The sequence below is a fragment of the Coenobita brevimanus genome, chromosome 88 (assembly GCF_032717465.1).
Source record: "Coenobita brevimanus isolate Jiangsu-jjx chromosome 88, ASM3271746v2, whole genome shotgun sequence".
Taxonomy (NCBI): Eukaryota; Metazoa; Arthropoda; class Malacostraca; order Decapoda; family Coenobitidae; genus Coenobita; species Coenobita brevimanus.
This window is the reverse complement of record NC_137041.1, coordinates 5,368,659-5,391,322: the sequence shown is the minus strand read 5'-3', so window position 1 is coordinate 5,391,322 and position 22,664 is coordinate 5,368,659. Positions and strand designations below refer to the sequence as shown.

At 43.0% G+C, this 22,664-nt stretch overlaps 1 protein-coding gene and 1 pseudogene across 1 annotated transcript in view; both read right to left on the bottom strand.

The window, feature by feature from the left end:
- The window catches only part of LOC145411196 (sortilin-related receptor-like), a 218,758-nt gene that overhangs the window by 147,804 nt on the left and 48,290 nt on the right, over positions 1-22,664 (bottom strand). Inside the window, exons 12-14 of the mRNA XM_080281257.1 lie at positions 11,733-12,148; positions 7,208-7,388; positions 5,768-6,000 (exon numbers count right to left, since the gene is read on the bottom strand). Coding sequence (XP_080137383.1) covers positions 5,768-6,000; positions 7,208-7,388; positions 11,733-12,148 — 830 coding nt within the window. The remainder of the gene's footprint in view (positions 1-5,767; positions 6,001-7,207; positions 7,389-11,732; positions 12,149-22,664) is intronic.
- LOC145411295 (5S ribosomal RNA) lies at positions 321-437 on the bottom strand (annotated as a pseudogene).

Below are 22,664 nucleotides of genomic sequence, written 5' to 3'. Positions count from 1 at the left end.
AATTACCCACTAAACCACCAGGCGCCAAATTTTGGTTTATATGGTTACCACCCAGCGTAGTAAATGATTTCCTGGTGTACAGGAAACCATTTGACTTGTCACTCAGTGTAGTGTCACTCACAGGCAGAATGAAGAGGAAAGAATGAAGGAATGAAAGACAGAAGAGGGAGTGTAAAGTCATCCGAAGGCAGAAAGACGAGGAAAGAATGACGGAAAGAAGGATGGAGAAAGGGCACGGCAGACACCCAAGAGCAGCACTACAATGAGCGAGTTGATGGTGAGTGTCCCCACCTACCACACTAAAAAATGTGAAGATATTATGCCAACAGCATTTGGTGTTCCCAGGTGGTCACCCATCCAAGTACTAACCAGACCCAACATTGCGTAATCGCTGATCGGACGAGAGGCGGTGCATTCAACGTGGTATGGCCGTTGGCAAAGGATTATTTTTACTACCTCCAGACAGCATACTAATTAAGAGAGACTTCTTAAACTGATGGGGTTTAAAGGTTATACCAAACTCTTCCAATTCAGTTCAAAGTATTTCTCTTATGCTGAATAACTTGCCTGAAATTACGAACATAATTCAGCAAGCATTGGTAATCAAGCGCATTTTATTATTATTATAATAAATTCCTACATGCCAACAAATGGGTTGGTGAAGGGTTACTGCCCCACCCTGCAAAATAACTAACTCAAAATCAAACAGTCACCCCTTATGGGATTATGGAATCGGGCTGTAGATACTGCAGATGGACAGATTATAATTATAACTATAGATAGACAGATTCTGGGATGACTTAATTGGTATGGTTAGTGGTATAGGGGAAGATAAAATTATAGTTTTGGGAGAGGACTTAAATGGTTATGCAGGTGATGCAGCTCAACAATATGAAGTGGTACACAGGGGATGTGCAAAAGATACAAGGAACGAGGAATGGGAAAGGCTTGAGTTTGGGCAGGCAATGAACATGATTGTGTGCAACATACATTTTAGGAAAAGAGAGAGTAGGTTGATAACATTCAAATCTGGGGGAAATAGCAACCAGATAGGTTATTTCCTGGTCTGGAGGGCTGACAGGAGATTGAAGGGGGATGTTAAAGTTACAGGAAGCGAGGAATGTGTGCTGCAACACATCTTCACCCTCATCATCATCATCCACACCAGTGTTACCCCATGAGAAGCGAGGAAGCCAGGGGCTAGGAAAGTTGGTCCTGACGTTAAAGATGAAAGTGACCAGCCTCACTCATCCCTGAGTGACATTATGAGAACAATAAACCCCAACCACCCCTTGGATATAAACCTACATAGCTGGAGCACCTTAAATAAACCACCAGGCGCCATTGTTTGGTGATATGGTTACCACCAAGCGCAGTAAATGGCTGCCTGAACCTATTTGGCTTGTCACTCAGTGCAGTCACTCACAGACAGAAGGAAGAGGAAAGAATGAAGGACAGAATGACAGAAGAGGAAGGAAGGAAAGAAGGAAGGAAGAGAGGTAAGGGCAGCCACCCAAGAGTGCCACTACATCGAGTGAGTGGATGGTGAGCAAAGTTATTAATATGTGACATGGTGCTTAAGGAGTGGGTGTTGAAAAAAGAGGGCCTATGCACCTATGAGGAAAATATAGAAGTTGAAAAACCAAGCAGTATGGGATGCCTTCAACAGCGATGATGAGTAGAGTGGTGGCCGAACAGGAAGCTGTTGACAGAAGTGTGAATGAACTGTATAGAGCCCTCCAGAACAATCTCCTGAGAGATTTAGTGTGTGGATGGACAAGAGGCCCTCCAAGACATACAGTAACTTGGTGGTGGGATGAGGGTATAGAAGCTGCAGTTAAGGAGAAAAGAAGGTTTTCCAGGAATGAAAAATGGGTGGTAACAAAGAGGAATACTTGATTGCTAACTGTAGGGCTGGTTTACTGGGCAAAATGCGAGTCTCAGATACTTGATAATTTACATAGTGTAGAAAGGAAGAACATGATATTTAACCCCAAGCCACTGGCAAACAGTTATATCTGACACAACATTTATAGGCTGGGGATGATGCCAGGTGTCGGATATAACCACAAGTGTTTTCGCCCCACAGTTTGAAGTGGCCGCCACTTGATCCTGTTACTAAAGGGTCAGCATAGACTCCCGCCACCTGAGGCAAGCATACTTCATTCGTCTCTGTGACTCTGCCAAGTATAGGATAATGATTCTCAAACCTCACATCCGATCCCAATCTTGCCTCAAGTGGACCCCTTACCTCATCCACCTCTGCCCAGCTTCTTCCCAAGGATACCATGAAAGGGCTCAGTGATAGTGCCATAAGGTGTGCCTTGGATGCAACTGTCTAGTTTATCTAGTAAAGGAGAAGTTACCAAGCTGAAAGTGATGCCATAGTCAGGCCTGCACGCACATGCATGAATACATCCTGCCTTGTGCGCCAAAAGTTAATGATTTTCTTCACATCATTACTCTAACCGCCTACAGACCAGGAGATGCTTTTATTCAGAAAAAGAGGAGTTGATGAGTAATATGGTCTTTAATTTGTTTCCCTAACTACTATACTTTCTGGGATATTAAGGATTGAAAACAAGCAATTTTGGGGAAACTGATCATACTGATAGGATGACCACAGCAAAAATAGCCCGACGTCTAGGGGTTAAGGTGGCAAATCAGAAAAAGAAAACAGGGACATCATAGGTGAGCAGTGTGTGAAGAATGATGAAGGAAAGGTAGTGGTGAACAGTGGGGATGCTAAGAACGCCTGGAGAGCATTACAAGTGGTTGTTGAATGCGGGGTTTCACTGGATCTGGGAAAGTTTGGGGCTCGCAAATCCAATGTTTGGCCCTTGGCCCTTTACTGACACTGCTACTATGGGCAAGACAAAAGGCAGGATGCAGGTGAAGAAGGCAGCATGTGTGTCTGGGCTGACTGCTGAAATGCTGAATACCTCACGACATATAGGAGTGGAGTATTACTGACTTGATAACTACAATTATATACGAGTGCGTTGTCCCAGATGATTGGCTGAAAAGTGTACTGTAATTGTAAATGTGTACAAGGGGAAGGATGATGCCCTGGAAGGAGAAAATTATAAAGGCATAAAGCTTTTGGATCACATAATGAAGGTAATGGAGAAAGTTCTAGAAGGAATGATTAGAGACAGAAAGAATACCAATGAGATGCAGATTGGGTTTATGCCAGGCAAAGAGACCAATGATGCCATATTCATTGTTCAACAGCTTCAGTCCCTAGGGAGGTGATGAAGTGGGCAATAAGAAAGCTTGGGATCACAGAGTGGCTGGTTAGGGTGGTTATGGCTATGTGTGTGGATGCTCGCACCCAGGGAAGGGTGAATTGAAATTTGAGTGATGAGCTTTCCGTTGAATGTTGGTGTGCATCACGGGTCAGTCTTGAGCCCCATGCTGTTGATCATGATGCCTGAGGCCCTCTCATGTGACTTCAAAAATGGACTTCCATGGGAGATGATATATGCCGATGATTTGGTCTTGAATGTGGAAAATGAAAGGGAGACAGAGGAAAGATTTAGGAAATGGAGAGATGGTATGGGGCACAAGGGCTTAAGAGTAAAAGCAAATAAAAGTGATGGTATCTAGGGCTGGTGGTGGTACTGTCAAAGAAGTGGGAGAGTGGCCATGTACTATATGCCACAAGGGTGTGGAATGTAATTCACCTTATGCAGTGTTTGTAATAAGTGGATGCATAAGAGATGTAGAGGTCTTAGAGGTAGACTGCAAGATAATGCTGATTTCATATGTCAGGGAGAGCATATGGAGATGTTAGTGTGAAAGGATTGAGCTTATTGGTGAGCCTCTTCAGTGTGTGTAAGAGCATTATTATTTGGGAGACATGTTATGTGCTGAAGGTGGGGCTGGAGCTAGCTCTGTGGCTAGAGTGAGGAGTGGTTGGAAGAAGTTCAGGGAGCTGCTATCTCTCTTGACATTGAGAGGGCTCTTCCTCTATGCAATGGGATCTTTGTATGTGGCAAGTGTTTTGAGTGTAATGCTGTATGGCAGTGAGACCTGGGCAGAAAAGGAAGAGGATATTTGCAGGCTCAAATGTACACAAATGACAATCATTAGGTGGATGTGCAGTGCATCTTTAAGTGGGAGGCCTGGGGGGGCTAGGTTTACAATAGAAGAGTTGAGAAGTAGGACAGGACTGGAATGTATTGGTGTTGCAATAAGCAGAGGTAGACTGAGATGGTTTGGGCATGTGGAGAGGACAGGGTATGATAACTGGGTGCAGAAAGTGATAGGTGCTCTTTAGGGGTAGGGTTGCAAGAGGTATACCAAAAAAGACCTGGGACGAGATCACTGAGTGTAACATCTAAGATAAGGGACTGAATAGGGAAGCTGCCACAGATCGAGGAGCATGGAGAGCCGACATTATGTGACCAAGGCTGATGCATGGAACCATGTTGGTGCCTTTAATGCATGCTAAACAAGGGGCTAATCCAAGTTTGACAAGGGGTTAATCCAAGCTAAGCATAATTAATGCACACTAAAATGGAGGCTGATCTAAGTTAAACACAGGGTTAACCAAAGCTTAACATGGAGTTCATGGGCAACAATCTGTTAAGCCTTGGTATGCAATGGAGTTACATCAAGTTAAAACTCATTGCATAAAAATTCATTGTTTACCAAGATTAATATAACATGGGTTTAATAGGGATATGTTGGGGGTCAAGGGCCACTTAACCCAAGACGTTTTTAAAAATTACCTTTTTAGGCTTGTCCTCGGTGCCCTCAGTAGCACCATGCTTTCCACTATGGGTAGTATCCTTGCTAGACATGATTTCCAAGTCACAAGTTTCGGTATTTCATATACAAAAAGTTATCAAACCACTTAATACTGAACACTGCACTATTTGCTGTGCACTTGCACTGTTATTTGGCAATAGTAATGATGTTTCAATGGCCTTGCATGCACAAAACAGAATGAAAGGAAGACGATCATAGGAAATGTAAACACTGGGCAACCATTTTTTTTTTTTTTTTTTTTAAACGTGTCCAACTCTGGGCAAGGGCTCAGGGCCTATTTCTCGGGGACAGTGACCCATCCCAAGGTCCAGTAGTCCTCCTATACCTCCACATGTCACCACTTCGGCGCTAACACTCACCATCCATATTGAATACATGCTAGGGCTGTCTCATACAGGACTGGTGTACTGGTATTAGCGGGGGTATTTTTACGACATGTCGGTGGGTCATCTGGTAGATCAGGAAAGTCTGCTTATAGGAAATTCAAATCCTTAAACTGTTCCCTGCCCCAGCCGGGATTCAATCCTGGGTCCATTAGGACCGCAGGCCGCCTCTCTACTGATTCAGCCACCGTTGGCTTAACCCTTTAGATACGATGTTCAACTAGTTCCCCCCCCCCCCCACAAAAAACATTTTACAGCACAAAATATTGGTCTGGTCAACTGTTTTTCCCAGATACCCCATCCACTTGCACAGAATGGGATATCGACAAGTTCAACTGAACAACTTCATTTTTTGGCTACATTTAGACAGTCTACATGGGTCTGCCATCCCCAAAGACTGTCGTATCAAAAGGGCTAAATATCTGACTGTTGGCTTGGGCAGGAGGCATCGTGTACATACGGGACTGTCATATGCGGCCACCGCAATTATCATTTAGGCGAATTTTGTTATCGTTATTGCGAAACTGGGTATAACTTTCAGTTCATCATTCTACAGATTTACTGCATACCAAAATAACATACCAAAGCCTGACTGTACCAGTACTCACCCACGAACCGGATGCAGGGCAATACCACGGGGATTATCTAGATCATCACTGAGAAGGGTGCGCCGCATTCGCCCAAAGTTGGATATGTCTGCACGGATCACTTCCAGGGTCTTGCGTTCTCCGTCCACAAAATAGAGGTTCTTGGCAATCCAGTCAAAAGCCAGACCTTCTACACTTCGCAGGTTCTGGTCCACTAAAATTTCAACATCATGCAGTCCGTCAAAGCACAATCTCTGAAATAAGAATATATATATACAGTATGTATATATATATATATATATATATATACAGTACATCCCCTTAGTACGCACCTATATGGGCAGCAGAGGACATCGCGTACTAGGAATTCACGTACAGTGAATACATAAACTTATGGGAAAAATTACATATGAGAGGCACTCCCCTTCATGGGCAACCCCTGAGACGCCTTTCAGACCTAAGTATTGCACACTACAGGGAAACTATCTAAGACATATTACCTAAGATAAAGTAAACCTACTAGGTATATCATTGGTGGAAGGTAGTGGCGACCATCATCCACTCACTTGATGTAGTGCTGCCTACTTCTTCCTTAGCCTTTATCATTCTTTTTCTGTGCCTGCCCTCCTCTCTTCCTATTTCTCCCATCTTTCCTGTCACTTCTTACTGCTTTTCTTTCCTTTACAGGTGGCTTTATATTGAGTGACAAGCCAAATGGTTTCCTGTAAGCCATGAAACCATTTACAACGCTGGGTGGTAACCATATAACCAAACCATACGTGCTCCCTACGTGTCAACAAGTGAGTTGGTGGAGGGTTAGTGTCCTTACCCATAAGACAAATAACTCAAAGTCAAATGGCCACCCCTTACAGGATTAAGGGATCTGGCAACAGACAGACAGACTGATATCTTACATTTCACTTAGGTATAAAAAAACACACTTGTGCATATCTGTTTACCATTTACAATTTCCCACACACCTGCTCAGTCACTGAGCCCATTCCCCGACAGTAAGGGAAGAACTTTTACAGGGATCAATGATGCAATCGGCCCCACGCATTAAGGGGGCGGAATTGGAAGAAGAGGATGAGGAAGACATCACTCTACACTTTACCAACGCTGTGTACAGACTAAGCCATGTGTCGGGGTACCTTGGGTACCTACCTACCCTATGGTTGTCATAGAAAATGGTCGCGGGTTCAAAGGGTGATGGGAAGATGCTTGCAGCTAATCCCGTCAACCGGTGGCGCTCCACGCCCCAAATATGGATGGTATATCACGTCAACCAGTGCATAGGGGTTAAAGTTCTACTGCTTCCTTTGAAGCTAATATACCATTTCCCTAAATTTACAGTAATGTACCTGTGCTAAATGTGACGGAAAAGTAATGACATTATGGGACATACCCTGAATAAACAGGAGACACCTGTACATAAATACAATTTCATATGTATTCACTTACATAAATTTTCTTCTCATCCACATCAGACCAGTAGATGCAGTTATTTTTCAGATCAAAGTCAAGAGCAATGACCATTTTCAGTCCAGGGATGGGCAGAGGTTGGAGGCCGGACTCTGGGTTTACCAGGTTGTACCTCAGGATTTCTTGGCGGGCAGATACCAGAAGGAATTCCTGATCCTCCCTGTAAGTGACCATAATCATCATCATCATCATCATAGTATGTGCTTATATTCCCGCAACTATCAACCAGAGGTATGTGATCACTTCAAGGTTTAGCTCACTATAATTTTGCCTGTACATATCATAACCCTCACTCTGATGATATATTTAATTTTATTCTTGCTACCTTTGGGAAATTTTATTCAACCTGAGGAAACAGGTCTAGTTCTGAACAGGTTAATAGAGGCTAACCCCTCTGGCACTAAAAGCCTCTCCTAAACTGACTTAAATAGTCTGAAGAAATTACGAATATATAAAATATAGGACAAATGTATACAAATGACAATGATTACATGAATGTGTTGTGCATCCTTGAATATGAGGCCTGTGGGGGCTAGGATTGAGATTGAGGAGTTGAAAGGAGGAATGGGACTTGAATGGACAGGTGTTGTAATGATGAGGGGTAGGGTGATATGGTTTGAGCATGTTGAGATGATTAAGGATGACAATTGGCTGCCCAAGGTGTGAAGTGTGAATGTTGAGGATAGGGATGCGAGTGGCAGAATAAAAAAGACCCAGGAGGAGGTCACCTCAGGGACAAGGGACTAAACAAGAAGGCTTCAAGAGACTGAGTAGCATGGAAAGCCACCATTAGGTGACCATGGCTGACACATGCAAGCATATGGAGCCCTTGTAAATTAGCTAAATCAACACAAACTGAACTGAAGAGGTTAACTACTTTCCTACAATGTGTGAAAAATTTTCCTTCTTTATTCTACATATCTCCAGATTATTTTATTTGGCTCTAACAGTCTACTATCTATCTACTGCCAGACGCCTTAATCCTGTAAGGGGTGGCCAAAAACAAATCGCCTCCAAGTCGCATTGTCCCCCACTGTTTTGCTGCCCTCCCCCAGCTCTCACCCCCCTCTCTCATATCCCTCTCCACTCTATCCCTGCATCTCATCCCTGGCCTCCCCCCCCCTCCACCTCATTCACATACACTCTCCCCATTAGTCTCTCGCTCTTCATCCACTCCACATGGTCAAACCACCTTAATGTATTTCTTCTAATGCTTTTAATCACATCCACATCCACACCACAATGCTCCTTCACTTCTCCATTTGCCAGTCTGTCTCCATGTACCTCCACAGGATCCTCTCAAATAACTCATTTCCACTGCTCTCACTCTTGACTTGTGTCCTTCCAACAAGGTCCAAGCTTCGCTTCCATACATTAGAGTTGATATTACGATACTATCATGCAGTGACTTTTTAAATTTCATGCTCACTTCCCTATTTCTTTTCACTGCATTCAAAGAACCAGCAATCTTTTCTTTCCTGTTTTACCCTCATCACTCTACCCCAGTACTTAAAGGTGAAGGGGTTAAATGGGCAGTATCTGAACATTTTAAGTGTCATACAGTATGATGCAATTAATGATAAGTAGGAAATTCCCCTTTGCATTTGTTAATGTTGCTACTGCTTAACCCCAGTCTGTCTAGCCAAGCAGATCTATTACTACAGGCAAGCAAATGTCCTTATGAGGTCGTCCCTCTAGCTTCCCTATAGCACTGATGTTATGCTTCTGTGTAGCATGTGCTTTGCAGTGCTCCATTATTTGTGTTATACTGTGTGGGCATATTCTAAAAGCAGGGTACATGCCAAGTGTGATTCTACACAACCCAAATGTAAGATGATAACTGAGGAAGTCAAGTCTGGGTGATGTCCAGATCAAAGCCTACCTAGGTAAACTCTACCACCTCTATCTCTGATAGGTAGATATCAAGAGAGGAATGGGGGTTGTAATATAGAGTTTTTATCAAGATGATGTATTGTCCTGCACATGAAATGAATATGTAGGTGCTTTTTCATTTCTAGTGCTAGAATGTCTGGACCTGGGATGTTACTGAAAGGGTCTGGTACTGTAATATATGAATGGTGATTATTTTGTGTGTCTAGTTATGTTGTATGACTATGAGAGATGTATTGTATGCAAGCATAAGCTGCCACATAGAACTGTGTTCCACTCATATCAAGACACTGTATTCTCTAACAGGGAGCAGTGGGAATGTTATTGGTGCATCCTAAGACGATGCATAAAGTGATATTCTGTATGGTCTACAAGGTGCTGTAGTGGGTATAAGACAGGATGGGGGACCATGCTGGGGAGGCACAGGAAATACATGATCTATTATTTGTAGAGCAGAGGAAGTGTTTCTTTTTGCTGACCAAAGCTTGTTCCTGTGAGTGCCCTAAGTGCATTGAGTCTGATGACTTGTGCATCACCTCTGATGACTTGCATGTGGTTTTAAGGTGAGTCCAGTGTCATATGAAGCTCCAAGGTGGCATATACCAGTCCAGTGTCATATGTAACTCCAAGGTGGCATATGCCAGTCCAGTGTCATATGTAACTCCCAAGATGGCATATGCCACTCCAGTGTCATATGTAACTCCAAGGTGGCATATGCCAATCCAGTGTCATATATAACTCCAAGGTGGCATATGCCAGTCCAGTGTCATATGTAACTCCAAAGTGGCATATGCCAGTCCAGTGTCATATGGAACTCCAAGGTGGCATATGACAATGTTGCTAGATTTCGTGAAACTAAGTGTTAGAAATTGCCACTAAACTGAAGTTGGTAACGTTATGCCACTGTTATTGCTGAGGTGGTGCGCTCATGATCGCATTTTCCATTGGTATTCAGCTATAACTTATGGTACTATACATAAAATGATATTTGTAACTGGCACTGTACTTATTGTGCAAGGTGCTGTCAACTGCAAAGGAACATCAGTTCACTGCACAGGATGGCCATGAAGGGACTGTTGTTTACTTATGATTGATGGGTCTGCTTGGGCAAATAGATTGGGGCTGATCAACAACAACAACAACAACTTTAGGATTTCTGACGCAGGTACTGTTCTGCTGTAAGTGTGTAATGAGTATATAAAGACTCAATATTTACTAGGTGGGGGTTGACTTAAGCCACCAAAGAGTACATCTCTATGGCCAGTTAACATAACCCTATCTATATCATTTTATAACCACCGTGGTATCCCAAGAATATTTATCCAAACTAACTTTATCTAACCTAACCCCTCTGCATACACAGGGATGCCTGTAATAAATTTTGTTCAAGTTAACTTGGTCTAAAAATGTCCTCTCTCCATCTTAGGGCAATGAGCTCGAATAAGAGATGAACACAGAATATGACACTAGTCACTTAAAAGTCTTATGGAAATGATGCAAAGCATTACGTATTGTCATAATGTAATTGAGCTTCTGGATATAAGATGCAGAAGGATAAAAATTTCCACCAAGTGATTCATCTATGGTTTGCTCCCTACTGCAGTTTAAGAATTCACTGGATAACATGTAGTACAATTCATTCATTTGGCAGGGATTTTCATTCTTTTGCAGCCTAGTTCAGGCAGACAGAATAACACATTACTACAGTTCTACATCCTTTCCATAACACTTCTTCATCTGTAGCAGTATATTCTAGTAATATGTGGGTGGTAGTGTGAGATATTTTCATGTGATGCCACTGATGTAATTGAGCAATGGTTATACAAATGTCCCTCATCTCCCTCTCTATTCTCTAAAAGGGAAATTATGGAACTTCAGTTGGCAGTCCACCAGGTTCATGTTCAGATATGCTTGAGGCAACAACAACAATAAAATGGCAATTTTAAGGTGGTAGGTGGTGGCGACCATCATCCACTCACTTGATGTAGTGCTGCCTACTTCTTCCTTAGCCTTTATCATTCTTTATCTGTGCCTGCCGTCCTCTCTTCCTATTTCTCCTATCTTTCTTGTCACTTATTGCTTTTCGTTCCTTTACAGGTGGCTTTACATTGAGTAACAAGCCAAATGGTTTCCTGTAAGCCAAGAAACCATTTACAACGCTGGGTGGTAACCATATAACCATATCATACGTGCTCCCTACGTGTCAGCAAATGGGTTGGTGGAGGGTTAGTGCCCCTCCCCGTAAAACAAATAACTCAAAGTCAAATGGCCACCCCTTATGGGATTATGGCATCTGGCAATAGATAGATAGATAGTCTCCCTACAATAGCTCAGGAACTTATGTGACAGCAAGCACTATACTGTACTCGATTTGCCTTTACCTGACAAACTGGATCACTCCCAAAACTTGAATATAAAGGAGAGGTTGCATAAAATTTGATAATCCTTAGTTACAGGACACATATGAGTCTATTTTTGCCTACTGGCCAACTGACTCTCCAATCTTGGCCAACAAGTGAGCTGAAAGGGGTTAGTGATCTTTGCCACATTAGGGAGGAGAGGGAGGAAGGAAACTACAGTATAGTAACTTTCCTATGACAGCTAAAAGACTTACTGGACAGGACAAGCAGTGATGAATGGAGTGTACTGGTAGCCACGGCCAGCCACACAAGTATCCCCTGGGATCAGTCGATAACCTTTGGTTCTGTTGTAGAACTTGCCAGGGCGGCAAGTTGGGGGAATAGCATAGGGATCGATGATTTGTTTGGAATCCTGAACACACCTTTGTGAATCTTTGTCCAAAATAAACCCAAAATCACACTCAAAGTCCTCACGATCACAAGGGCAGTTCTCAACTGATATAGGTCGGTCATAGTTTAGTCCATTGTAGCAATTAGAATGAGATATGCGACGTTCATAGGTTTGTTTACGTCCAAGAAGGCACTGTCGGCCACTGCGGCCATCAGAAGGGGACCATGTTTTGTAGTCTTCACTGTTGCATGTATACAGGAATACTGATGTCATGTTAACCTGTTGGGAAATTCATGTTATTAAGCATGTGACATCATCATCATTAGCATTAACATTCCGACCATTTCGCCCCCTAACAATGTGATGAGGTAGGATCCAAAAATAAGGAAAGAAGTAACATAAACTGAGCAACTTTATGTATGTATGTATATCAATCTATCTATATTTGTCTCGTCATCACCATCAGCCAATGTAAGTCCACAGCTAAACAAAGGCCTCCTCCAACTTTCTCCACAAATTCCTAGATTGAGTCAATCTCTGCCAAGTTTTGTCTGCAAACGTCTCTATTTCATACAGGCTTGGAGTAACTGTAATTGTAATTTAATTGAAATGTAATTAATTATACATTTTGGAGGTAATTGTAATTACAGTCAGCTCTCCCATAACACACGATCACAGGGCACAATTCTTGCGTTAAACAGAAGGCGAATTCTGAGGCCAGTATTAGGCACAACGTGACTCGGATAAGACATTACGCGGGCAGAGGCAGCTGCCCATGTTATTCAGAACCGGATTACATGGCGACCATAGACAAAATGCGGCCTGAGGCCCCAAATTATGGCTTAAATAGGCATAATACAGAAAAAAATGTTCAACGCAGTTGGACCAGAAATAACGCGGCCAATTTTAGCCATAGCGCAGGTTGCATTAGCCAATGATGTATGGCAGTCACGTGACTGTGCTGGGTGTCATCATGGTACACTGAGCATTCCTTCCCCAGTTGAGCCTGCCCTATCCTCACATTCTGGCTGCACACCTGCTCTGTGTGATCTTTATTTATTTATTTTTTTTATTATTATTTTTTTTTTGACCCAGCACCACCATGTCGCTGCACCGTGACCCAATGTCACAAGAGTCTGACCCAGAAGCAGAAGCTTAATGTCATCAAGCAAAAGGAGAGAGGAGAACGTAATTGTGACATTCCCAAGCTGTATCAACACTACACAGCTCATCTTGGGAAAGAAAGATGCTATTGTGAAGACTGCACAGCCATATGGGGGTTCTCCCATGGATAATAGGGCTCGAGTGTCTAATCCTGCTCTTGTGATGATGGAGAGGTTTCTAGTCATGTATTGCAACTGAAAGGAAAGGGAAGGAGTTCCAAACGACTCAATGAATGTTAGGAGGACAGCCCGCCACCTGTGTGCTGTTGCCTTCGAAAGCTGTCCAGACCTCCAGGCAGATTTAAGGTACTGAGTGGTTCGTTTGCAAAATTCAAGAAGAGGAAGGACTTAAAGAAAGTACGTGTGACAGAAGAACGAGCTTCAGCTGATAAAGGAGCAGCGGAGACGTTCGTGGATGTTCTCATGGGAGTGATTAGGGATGGGGGTTACACTGAAGCAAATTTATAACACTGACAAGATGGGGCTGCGATATAAGAAGACGCCCAGGACAACATTCATCTCAAAACAACACAGGCAAGGCAGGGGTAGAAAAGTTGAGAAGGTAAGCATTACTCTACTTTTGTCTTCCAATACTGCAGGCCACAATAATGTGGCCATTACTTGTGAGTAAAGCAAAGAAACCAAGGTGTTTCAAGCAATTACAGGACATGAATGAGACTAGGGTTTATTAGGAGAAATCAAAGACAGGGTGGATGACAAGGGAAATTTTGAATATGTGGTATAAAACACATTTAATTCCTGATGCAGAGAGGTGTGAGGAGCTGGGCATACCATTTAAAATCCTGTTGGTGCTTCATAACGCACCAAGGCACCCAGCCTACTTGGGGGGTTTACATCGGTGTTTAGTTATTGTTTTTGCCAGATAACACCACTTCCCTCCTGCAACCCCTAGACCAGGAAGTGATAGCCAGTTTTATGTACCAGTATGAGACCAACATGTCTGAGTATCTGAGGGAGGCCACAGACCATTCAGAGGAGGAACATCTCCTCCAGGAGGAAGTGCTTGATGGTGGTGATGAATATGGAGGCATCATTTGATGTGGAGGTTATTGATGACCCAGCAGAACACCAGCCCAGTCACTCCTGTACACCTGACCCTGACCCAGCTGAACCAGTGCCTGGTCCTTCTCGTGAGTCTCACCCTGACCCTTCACAACGTTGCCTTGTTACAGTTACAGCTTTTTGGAAAAGCTATAATATGAGGAATGTTGTCAAGAATATTCTTAAGACATGGGATTTGGTGTCAGTACCAACAATAAATCTCGCCTGGTGCAAGCTGGCACCGGAGTTGTGTGCTATTAGAGGTAGAAAGGTTCAGTCGGTCCACTTTGTGTGGCAAGAGGCAGTGATAGTGTGCAGGTCTGTGCCCGGCTGCGAGGAGATGCAAGAGGAGGATTTGCTGGAGGTGGTCAAGGACAACACAATCCCAGGGATGCCATGCAACACACTGACAACATGGACAGGGAATAATCGTGAGGCAGAGAAGCAGAGTGAGCAGGCTGAGGCACAAACCAGGGCACCCCTCGCACAAATAACATCTTGGCTGGTGCACATGTATTCAAGGATGCCATAATGGCTTATGAGGTGGATAAGCTTTGGAGGGCTGATATGCTGGACACTGTGCTGAGTGCAATGCAGCCTTATAAGACCTAAGGCAAGAAAAAATACAACAATGCCACCAAACTCTACTCACCAGGTACTTTTGTCCTAGACAGAAGGTACAGCAGCAAGAGCAAGAGAAGGATGCTATGTATGTGGGTTCTTTTGATTTTGACGAGTTTGTGCAGGAGGCAGAAGAGTTGCAACAGAGGATTGGGGATGTACAGGTTTTACCTTCTTCCTCAGATGAGGACTCAATGGAACCAGCACGAAAAGAGGACCATGCTGGGGACCAGTAGGAGTCCTGCACTGCCTCAGATACCCCACTTCCCCTCCCCCCAGCAAGCCCACAACCTCTTCAATTCAAGGTGAGGAATCTTCAAGTGTTTGTATGTAAGGATGTCTTTATTAGGTAGGCAAATGTCCTTAAAAAAAAAAAAAAAAAAAAAAAAAAAAAAAAAAAAAAAAAAACAAACTCAAGCTGGCTTAGGTACCATGAAACCCTTTAACATGTAAACATTTGCTCCTATAATGTGGAATTCTCAGAAAGTGGAGGCCTCTGGAGACAATATTCACATGTTATGTGAGAGCTGGCTGCATTTTTATTTATCAGTTATTGTAACTATAACAGAGCTTTAAATTCATAAAGTAATTGTATTTGTAATTGCAAATGACTGTTTAGAGGCACGATAATTAAAATTATGTCAAACAAATATTACTCCGATATACTGAGAGAGAGAGAGAGAGAGAGAGAGAGAGAGAGAGAGAGATATATGCTATAAACATGTTACATGAGATGTGACACATCCAATACAGTACTTGTACAGTATCTGAGATCTGTAGTATATGTACAAGATTATTGTGTGTACAGGTACTGACTATTGTGACTATGTCTACGAGTCTGGATCATTTTAAAATTCATATTTGTTATAGGTGACTTTACACTCCCTCTTCTGTCTTTCTTTCCTTCATTCTTTCCTCTTCCTTCTGCCTGTGGGTGACTCTACACTAAGTGACAAGCCAAATGGTTTCCTGTACACCAGGAAACCATTTACTAAGCTAGGTGGTAACCATATAACCAAATTTTGGCACCTGGTGGTTTAGTGGGTAATTAAGGCACTCCAATAGGTTTGAGCCAGTGAAGGTTCATATCCAAGAGGTGGTTGGGGTTGATTGCTCATGTAATGCCACTCAGGGATGAGTGAGGCTGGTCACTATTATCTTAAATGTCGGGACCAACTGCCTAGCCCCAGGCTCCTACGCTCCTCATGGGGCAACGTAGGATTGGATGATGGATGAATTTTTGTTTGTGCTAGAAGATGTGGCTGCATCAATTTACTGTAATTTCAAATGGGATAAAAATTATGAACTTACTGTATATTTACATGTACTGTATATATATATATATATATATATATATACAGTAACCCCTCCAATATCCGGATCAATAGAGCCATAGGCAGGTCCGGATAGTGGTCCTGTCCGGATATTGGGCCCCAGCTTATGGACTTGTACTTATGGACCCTAACTCTGAAAAACACCTATACAACTCCCTCTGGACATGCATTGCACCTATTTAAGACCCAAATCACACCAATAAGGGACATAAAAGACTGAAATAAATGCAAAAGAACCATAAAATGAGGTTTTAGAGGTGAGTTTATACAATATTAAACATTCTGGGTACCTACAAGTCTCTTGCTCTTGGACTGGTTTGAACCGCCAGTTTGCAGTCCACAGTTAATCCTCTGCACTCTAAATTCTAATTTCTTAACACTGCACAACACTGTAAATTCCCGTGTGTTCTAGTGGCAAGGTATTGCAGTTTATTCACTGTTTATTCACAAAAAACAAGCACCTGTGGCTTGCACTGTTATGAGTATCTGCTCTCCATCGGAGTTAAGCTGTGACTGTTGATGTTGGTGGGGTAACAGAGTTGCCAGATCGCAACAGCCACATTACCAATCTCCTCAACTTTCATTGTCAAATATAACTTTTCATTACCAAATTCGTAAAGCTAGCATATATTCTTCACTAATTATATATACAAGTGGAAATACATGTAATCACTCTCCTTATAACTAACACCATGTTGATTATTTTCACACTATGTAGGGTAGCAGATTAATCAGAGAGAGCAAACAATCAACCATCTCCATCCTGTGTATCCTCATACATGTGAAAAATCCATTTGGTAATGCATTATTCTAATTCATTACCAAACGAATTTTTCATTACCAAATTGGCCCACACTTTGTAATGAAAAATACCAAATGGCAACCTGACAGGGGAGAGGGGAGGGGGAGGAAGGAAGGGGTGAAGGGACCATGGTGTAACAGCTGTTTGGCGCCCGGCGGGAATTTCAAATTATGGGAGGGAAAAAAGTCAGATTTTTTTCGAATTTTTTGCGGGTTTTGGCCCATTTTGGGAATAATGGATCCCAGGAGGATTATGTCCGGTTAGTGGGGATGTTCGGATATTGGGCGTTCGGATATTAGAGGGATTACTGTGTGTATATATATATATATATATATATATATATATATATATATATACAGTACAGTGGGCTCGCATAGTGCGCGAGAGATTGGGCAGTGCATGAGCTCGCGCACTGGGAATTCGCGTAGTAGGAATACATAATCTTAAGGGAATAATTACATATGGGCGGTACCCCCTCATACCTGAACATTTTTTGGCCCTTAGAGACATAATAAAGGTCATATGTTTCAGACATTGTACTAAAGCTATAGCTACAATAACAAAAATATGGGTAGTCACCTTAACAACAGTAGACAACAGGCCTGATGACCTTAAATAACAGGGGTTCCGAGGCGCGGCAACACTTACAGCACTGCATTCCCCACAGCACCTCCCACCGCACCAACACTTCCCTCCGCAGACTCCTCTTGATCACCTTCCCCAAGAGCATCCAAGTCACTCACTTTGGCCATAAACCCTTCAAAGTCCAATGCTGACACTTCTGACATTGCATCCTCTTCATCCTCAACAGGATCAGGAGCAGACGATGTTGATGGTTCCGCTATTTCACCAACTTGAGCCCGCTGTGTGTAGCTTGTTATGAGCGTCTGTCTTCTGTTTATTTCTTCCCTGTGCCTGTCTGTGTAGAAACGGAAGAGTTTGTCGATACCAACCAGAAGTTCCTCCGTTCTTAGGTTGCTCACTTTCTGTGCCTTCACCTCTTCCTTGAGCTTATCCACGGCAGCAAGGATCTTGCTAATGTTTGACATACACAGCTCAGTCCTGCCTTCCATCACACTAGGCTGCGCATCAACATGACGACACGTGACGCGCTCTGTGAGGGGTGGTCACGCACTAGTAGAAAATGGCATTTTTGAGCCACTCCTTGCCTCTGCCTCGCATTCTGTGCGGTAAACTCGTGCATTAAAGGGTTTTTGGTTATGATTTTTGGTCACTCGTGCACAAGGCGAATCGTGCACTGCGGTGACGCGCACTGTGCGAGCCCATTATATATATATATATATATATATATGCAAACTAACCACAGGAGAAATGAAAGGAGTGACATTGAGTACTCTCGTATATTACGTCTTCAGACAGAGTGAGACAGAAATGTAAAGGGCAGAGGTCTTTTATGCATACCCGCAGCAGGTAGTGGCACACAGAACAATGGATGACCTGTGTCCCACTACCTGCTGCGGGTATGCATAAAAGACCTCTACCCTTTGCGTTTCTGTCTCACTCTGTCTGAAGATGTAACATACGAAAGTACTCACTGTCACTCCTTTCATTTCTCCTGTGGTTAGTTTGCATACATATCTTCACGGTGAAGTGAAGTCTCCGCATATATATATATATATATATATATATATATATATATATATATATACTGTATATATATATATCATCATCATCATCATCCAGACCTCCTTTCCCACCTTAAGGCACGGTAAGGAGTAGCAATGTCCATATAGCCCAAATTTGCCCAATAGGCCACACTTCCATTCACTCACCATGCAAGCCCCTGGAATCATGGTTCTATTGGATACGCCAAAAACACACCACGTTTTGTAGCTTCACATAAACGTATCCAATAGAGTCAATCCAGATGCTGCCACGTTAAAAAAGGGTGCCAAATCCCTGATCATGCACTTCTCCTTACAACAATCATCCAGCCAGCTTGATCTCTAGTCAGTACCCAAGCCTCACCGACTTCCAAACCTCTCTTCCTCACATACTCATCCACCATGTCTCTCCACCTTCTCCTTGGCCCACCTCACCTCCTCCCTCCTTCAGATTTGCTCAGATATACCTTTTGACTACTCTAATGTTATCCATTCTCTCCACATGACCATACCATTTCAGTACACTCTCTTCAACTCTGGTGGATATGTATATACAGTAATCCCTCCACTATCCGATATAATGGAGCCAAAGGCATGTCTGGAAAGTGGTCTCGTCCGGAAAATTGGCCCCTGCCTGCTGGACTGGTACTTATGGACTCTAATCCAGCCTAACCTAGAAAGCCACCTCCATAACTCCCTACCGGACATGTATAGCAGCTATTTAAACCTATTTAAGACCTATTTAAGGTAGGGTACTGGATATTGGAGTGGCCCTGGTGAGAGAGGATAGTGTTTGGAAACTCCCTGTACTGTTGTTTGCAGATGATACTGTGTTGTTGAGTGAAGACGAAGGGGAGCTGCAAGGCTTGGTGGATGAGTTTGGGAGAGTGTGTAAGAAACGGAATCTAAAGGTGAATGTAGCGAAGAGTAAAGTGATGGTCTTTGAGAGAGGTGAAGTCAGTGAATGGACAGCGAGGTTGGATGGTGAGGAATTGGAAAATGTGAGTACGTTTAAGTACTTGGGTAGTGTGATGAGTAAGGATGGAGGTTTGGAGGGTGAAGTGCTTGAAAGGGTACAGCAGGGAAGAAAGGTTGCTGGTTCTTTGAAAGCAGTGATAAGAAACAGGGAAGTGAGCATGGAAGTGAAAAAGTTACTACATGACAGTATTGTGATACCAACTCTAATGTACGGAAGTGAAGCTTGGACATTGTTGGAAGGACATAGGTCAAGAGTGAGAGCAGTGGAAATGAGTTATTTAAGAGGAGCCTATGGAGTCACATGGAGAGACAGGTTGACGAATGAGGATATAAAGAAGCGTTGTGGTGTGGATGTGGATGTGATAGGAAGCATTATGAGGAACACACTGAGGTGGTTTGGCCATGTGGAGAGGATGGAGGGTGAAAGACTGACGAAGAGAGTGTATGTGAGTGAGGTGGAATAGGAAAGAGGGAGGGGGAGGCCGAGGATGAGATGAAGGGATGGGGTGGAGAGGTATATGAGAGAGGGGGGTGTGAGTTGGGAGCAGGGCAGTGAAATGGCGGGGGACAGGGCGACTTGGAGGCGATTTGTTTGTGGCCACCCCAAACGGGCTTGAGGCGTCTGGCAATAGATAGATAGAATAGAAGACCCTATTCACACCAATAATGGACATTTTTTTTTTTTAAATAGATAATGAATGGAGGAAGGAAAAACAAAGGAAAAAAAAATGTCCATGTGCCTAAAGGCATCCTCCATTCATAAAATATTTATAACAACTGGATTTGAACTGAAGTGGTTTAAATGTTTGTGGGAAACAACTCCCAGGAAGTGAATTCCAGAGTAGTAGTAGTTCTGGGGATAAATGAATTTTGATAAGCAGAGGTTCTACAGTGCAGAGGAGAAAGTGTGAGTTCATGAGCACTCCCACCTGCCCGAGTATTTCGGGAGAAAATGTGAAAGGGAGGCACAATTGAAGCCAGTTCATCAGAGCACTTACGGTAAAAATATTGATAAAATAATGCTTAACCCGCCCCGTCCCGTCGACGTATGTGTACGTTGCAATGATTTGCATTTGCCAGTCCCAGCGACGTACCGGTACGGCGTGCAATTGCAAGGTCCCTAATTCGCACAATTTTCAAATTTCGCGCGTGATTTTTCGTATGTATACACAGGACACCTTCCTCTATTCCTCTACAAGATGCCAAGCAGGGACAATGCCTTACACCGCATAATCTCCCCCCTCCCCCCCTCACGCCATTGTCTCGGCAATTCACTTGTTACCAGTGACCTGGCCAGTAAAGATATTCAGGGCCAGAGTGATTCCCCAATCGATGACAATGTGGAGGACAATGTTTACATAGCATTACAAGAAGAAACAGTCAGAAATAATGATCAGGTAATGTGGCACAAAAAGGTCAGGTATGGTGATTAGTTAGTGAGTGAAACAATGCTTATAATGCCTTTATTACTGCTTGAAAACCAAAATACTCTCATACTACATATAAATTCGTACCAAGTAAATAAATAAATACCGTTTATGAGTGGATAAAATAGTTACCCTCCCATAGAACTCGTTTTCTTTGGTGCCAGCATGTTAGAAAACCCAGTCAGGTAAGGAGGAGCTCCTACCTGGATTGAGTATTTTAAACCTCAGGTGAGCAATTTCTCTATGAATTTTCAATGTTTCTCACCAAAAGCGAAGGTTTTAGCCAAAAAAAATTTTTTTCGAAAATACCTCGGGATTGGCGGATGTCGGAGGTGCGGAAAACCTCAGGACATGACGGGTTAAGAAGCAACATCTCTACGTACTGATAATGGAGGAAGGTCCTGCAAAATGGCAGGATTATTGATTAATCTAATGGCTTTATTTTGAATTCTGTCCAACTGCCTCAATGCAACCACTTCACATCCACTCCACAGTGGTGAACAGTATTCGATCTCAGAATGCACATGACTTTTGTATATTGTGGTCATCTGAACGTCAGTGAAGAACTCAAGAACTCTGTACATAAGTCCCAATTTTCTGGAAGCATTTTTAGCAAGGGATTTAACACAAGCTGTCCATAAGCTTGAAATAAATGAAAAGAAACCAGAGAATGAGGAATTAGAAGTGGTTATGGAAAATATTTTGCAGTGTAGAGAGTACTTACAGCACGTATGTGGCTGCCTTCTCTAAGGCTCAGGCAGTGGTGAAAATGCTCTTGAAGCAGGTACAGTAATCAGTGTTGTGCTGCATTTAATTCTTTGCACTGTGAGTTATAATTGTTTAACACTGCACATTCTGTTCTTCATTGCACCATGCCAGTTTCAACCGCCAGTTTGTACTCCACAGTTAATCCTTTGCACTCTAAATTCTAATTTCTTAACACTACACAACACTGTAAATTCCTGTGTGGTCTAGTGGCGAGGTATTGCAGTTTCTTCACTGTTTATTCACAAAAATGAGCACGTGTGGCATCCATTGCAATAAGCACCTACTCATGATGGCAGTTAGGCATGAGGGGGGAGGAAGAAAGGGGCCGTGTGTAAACACAGCTGGTCCGTTTGGCGCCGGGCAGCAATCTCAAATTACGAGTGGGAAAAAATTCAAATTTTGGGGGGATTTTTTCTTTTTCTTTGGCCATTTTTGGGTTCTGAAGGTCCAGGCCCACAATGTCCGGTAAGTGGGGAGTCCGGAAAGTGGGCATCCGGATAGTACAGGGATTACTGTATACACTATGTACTGTGTTTATATATATATATATATATCTCTCTCTCTCTCATCTCATCTCATCTCATCAGCCATTTGAGTGTCCACTGCAGGACCGGCCTATCCCGACTGTGTGGGGACGATACAGTCAATGTATCTCTACCAAGTGGCTTAGGCTGTCTGGTAGAGACTTTATGTACAGTACGGTGAGAAGTGCTTGTAAGTGTAATTGTTGTGTTAGAATGGCTTTGGATATGTGTGTAGTCTGTGAACCAAGAGTAATCGGCCCACGCAAGCTGACTGGGTGCAAGCATACTTTATAGTAAGCGACACTGGTTCAACCATAGCACCCCTTGTGTCCATCAATGCAGTACATGGCCTGAAGAATGCTCACAAAGTTTATTATCCCGGCGGGGCACGAACCCTCATTCTTCAGTGTACGAAAACGCACACTTTACCACTGTACCACAGAGGCTCTTATATATATATACTGTATATATATAGTACCCTAGCATCCAAG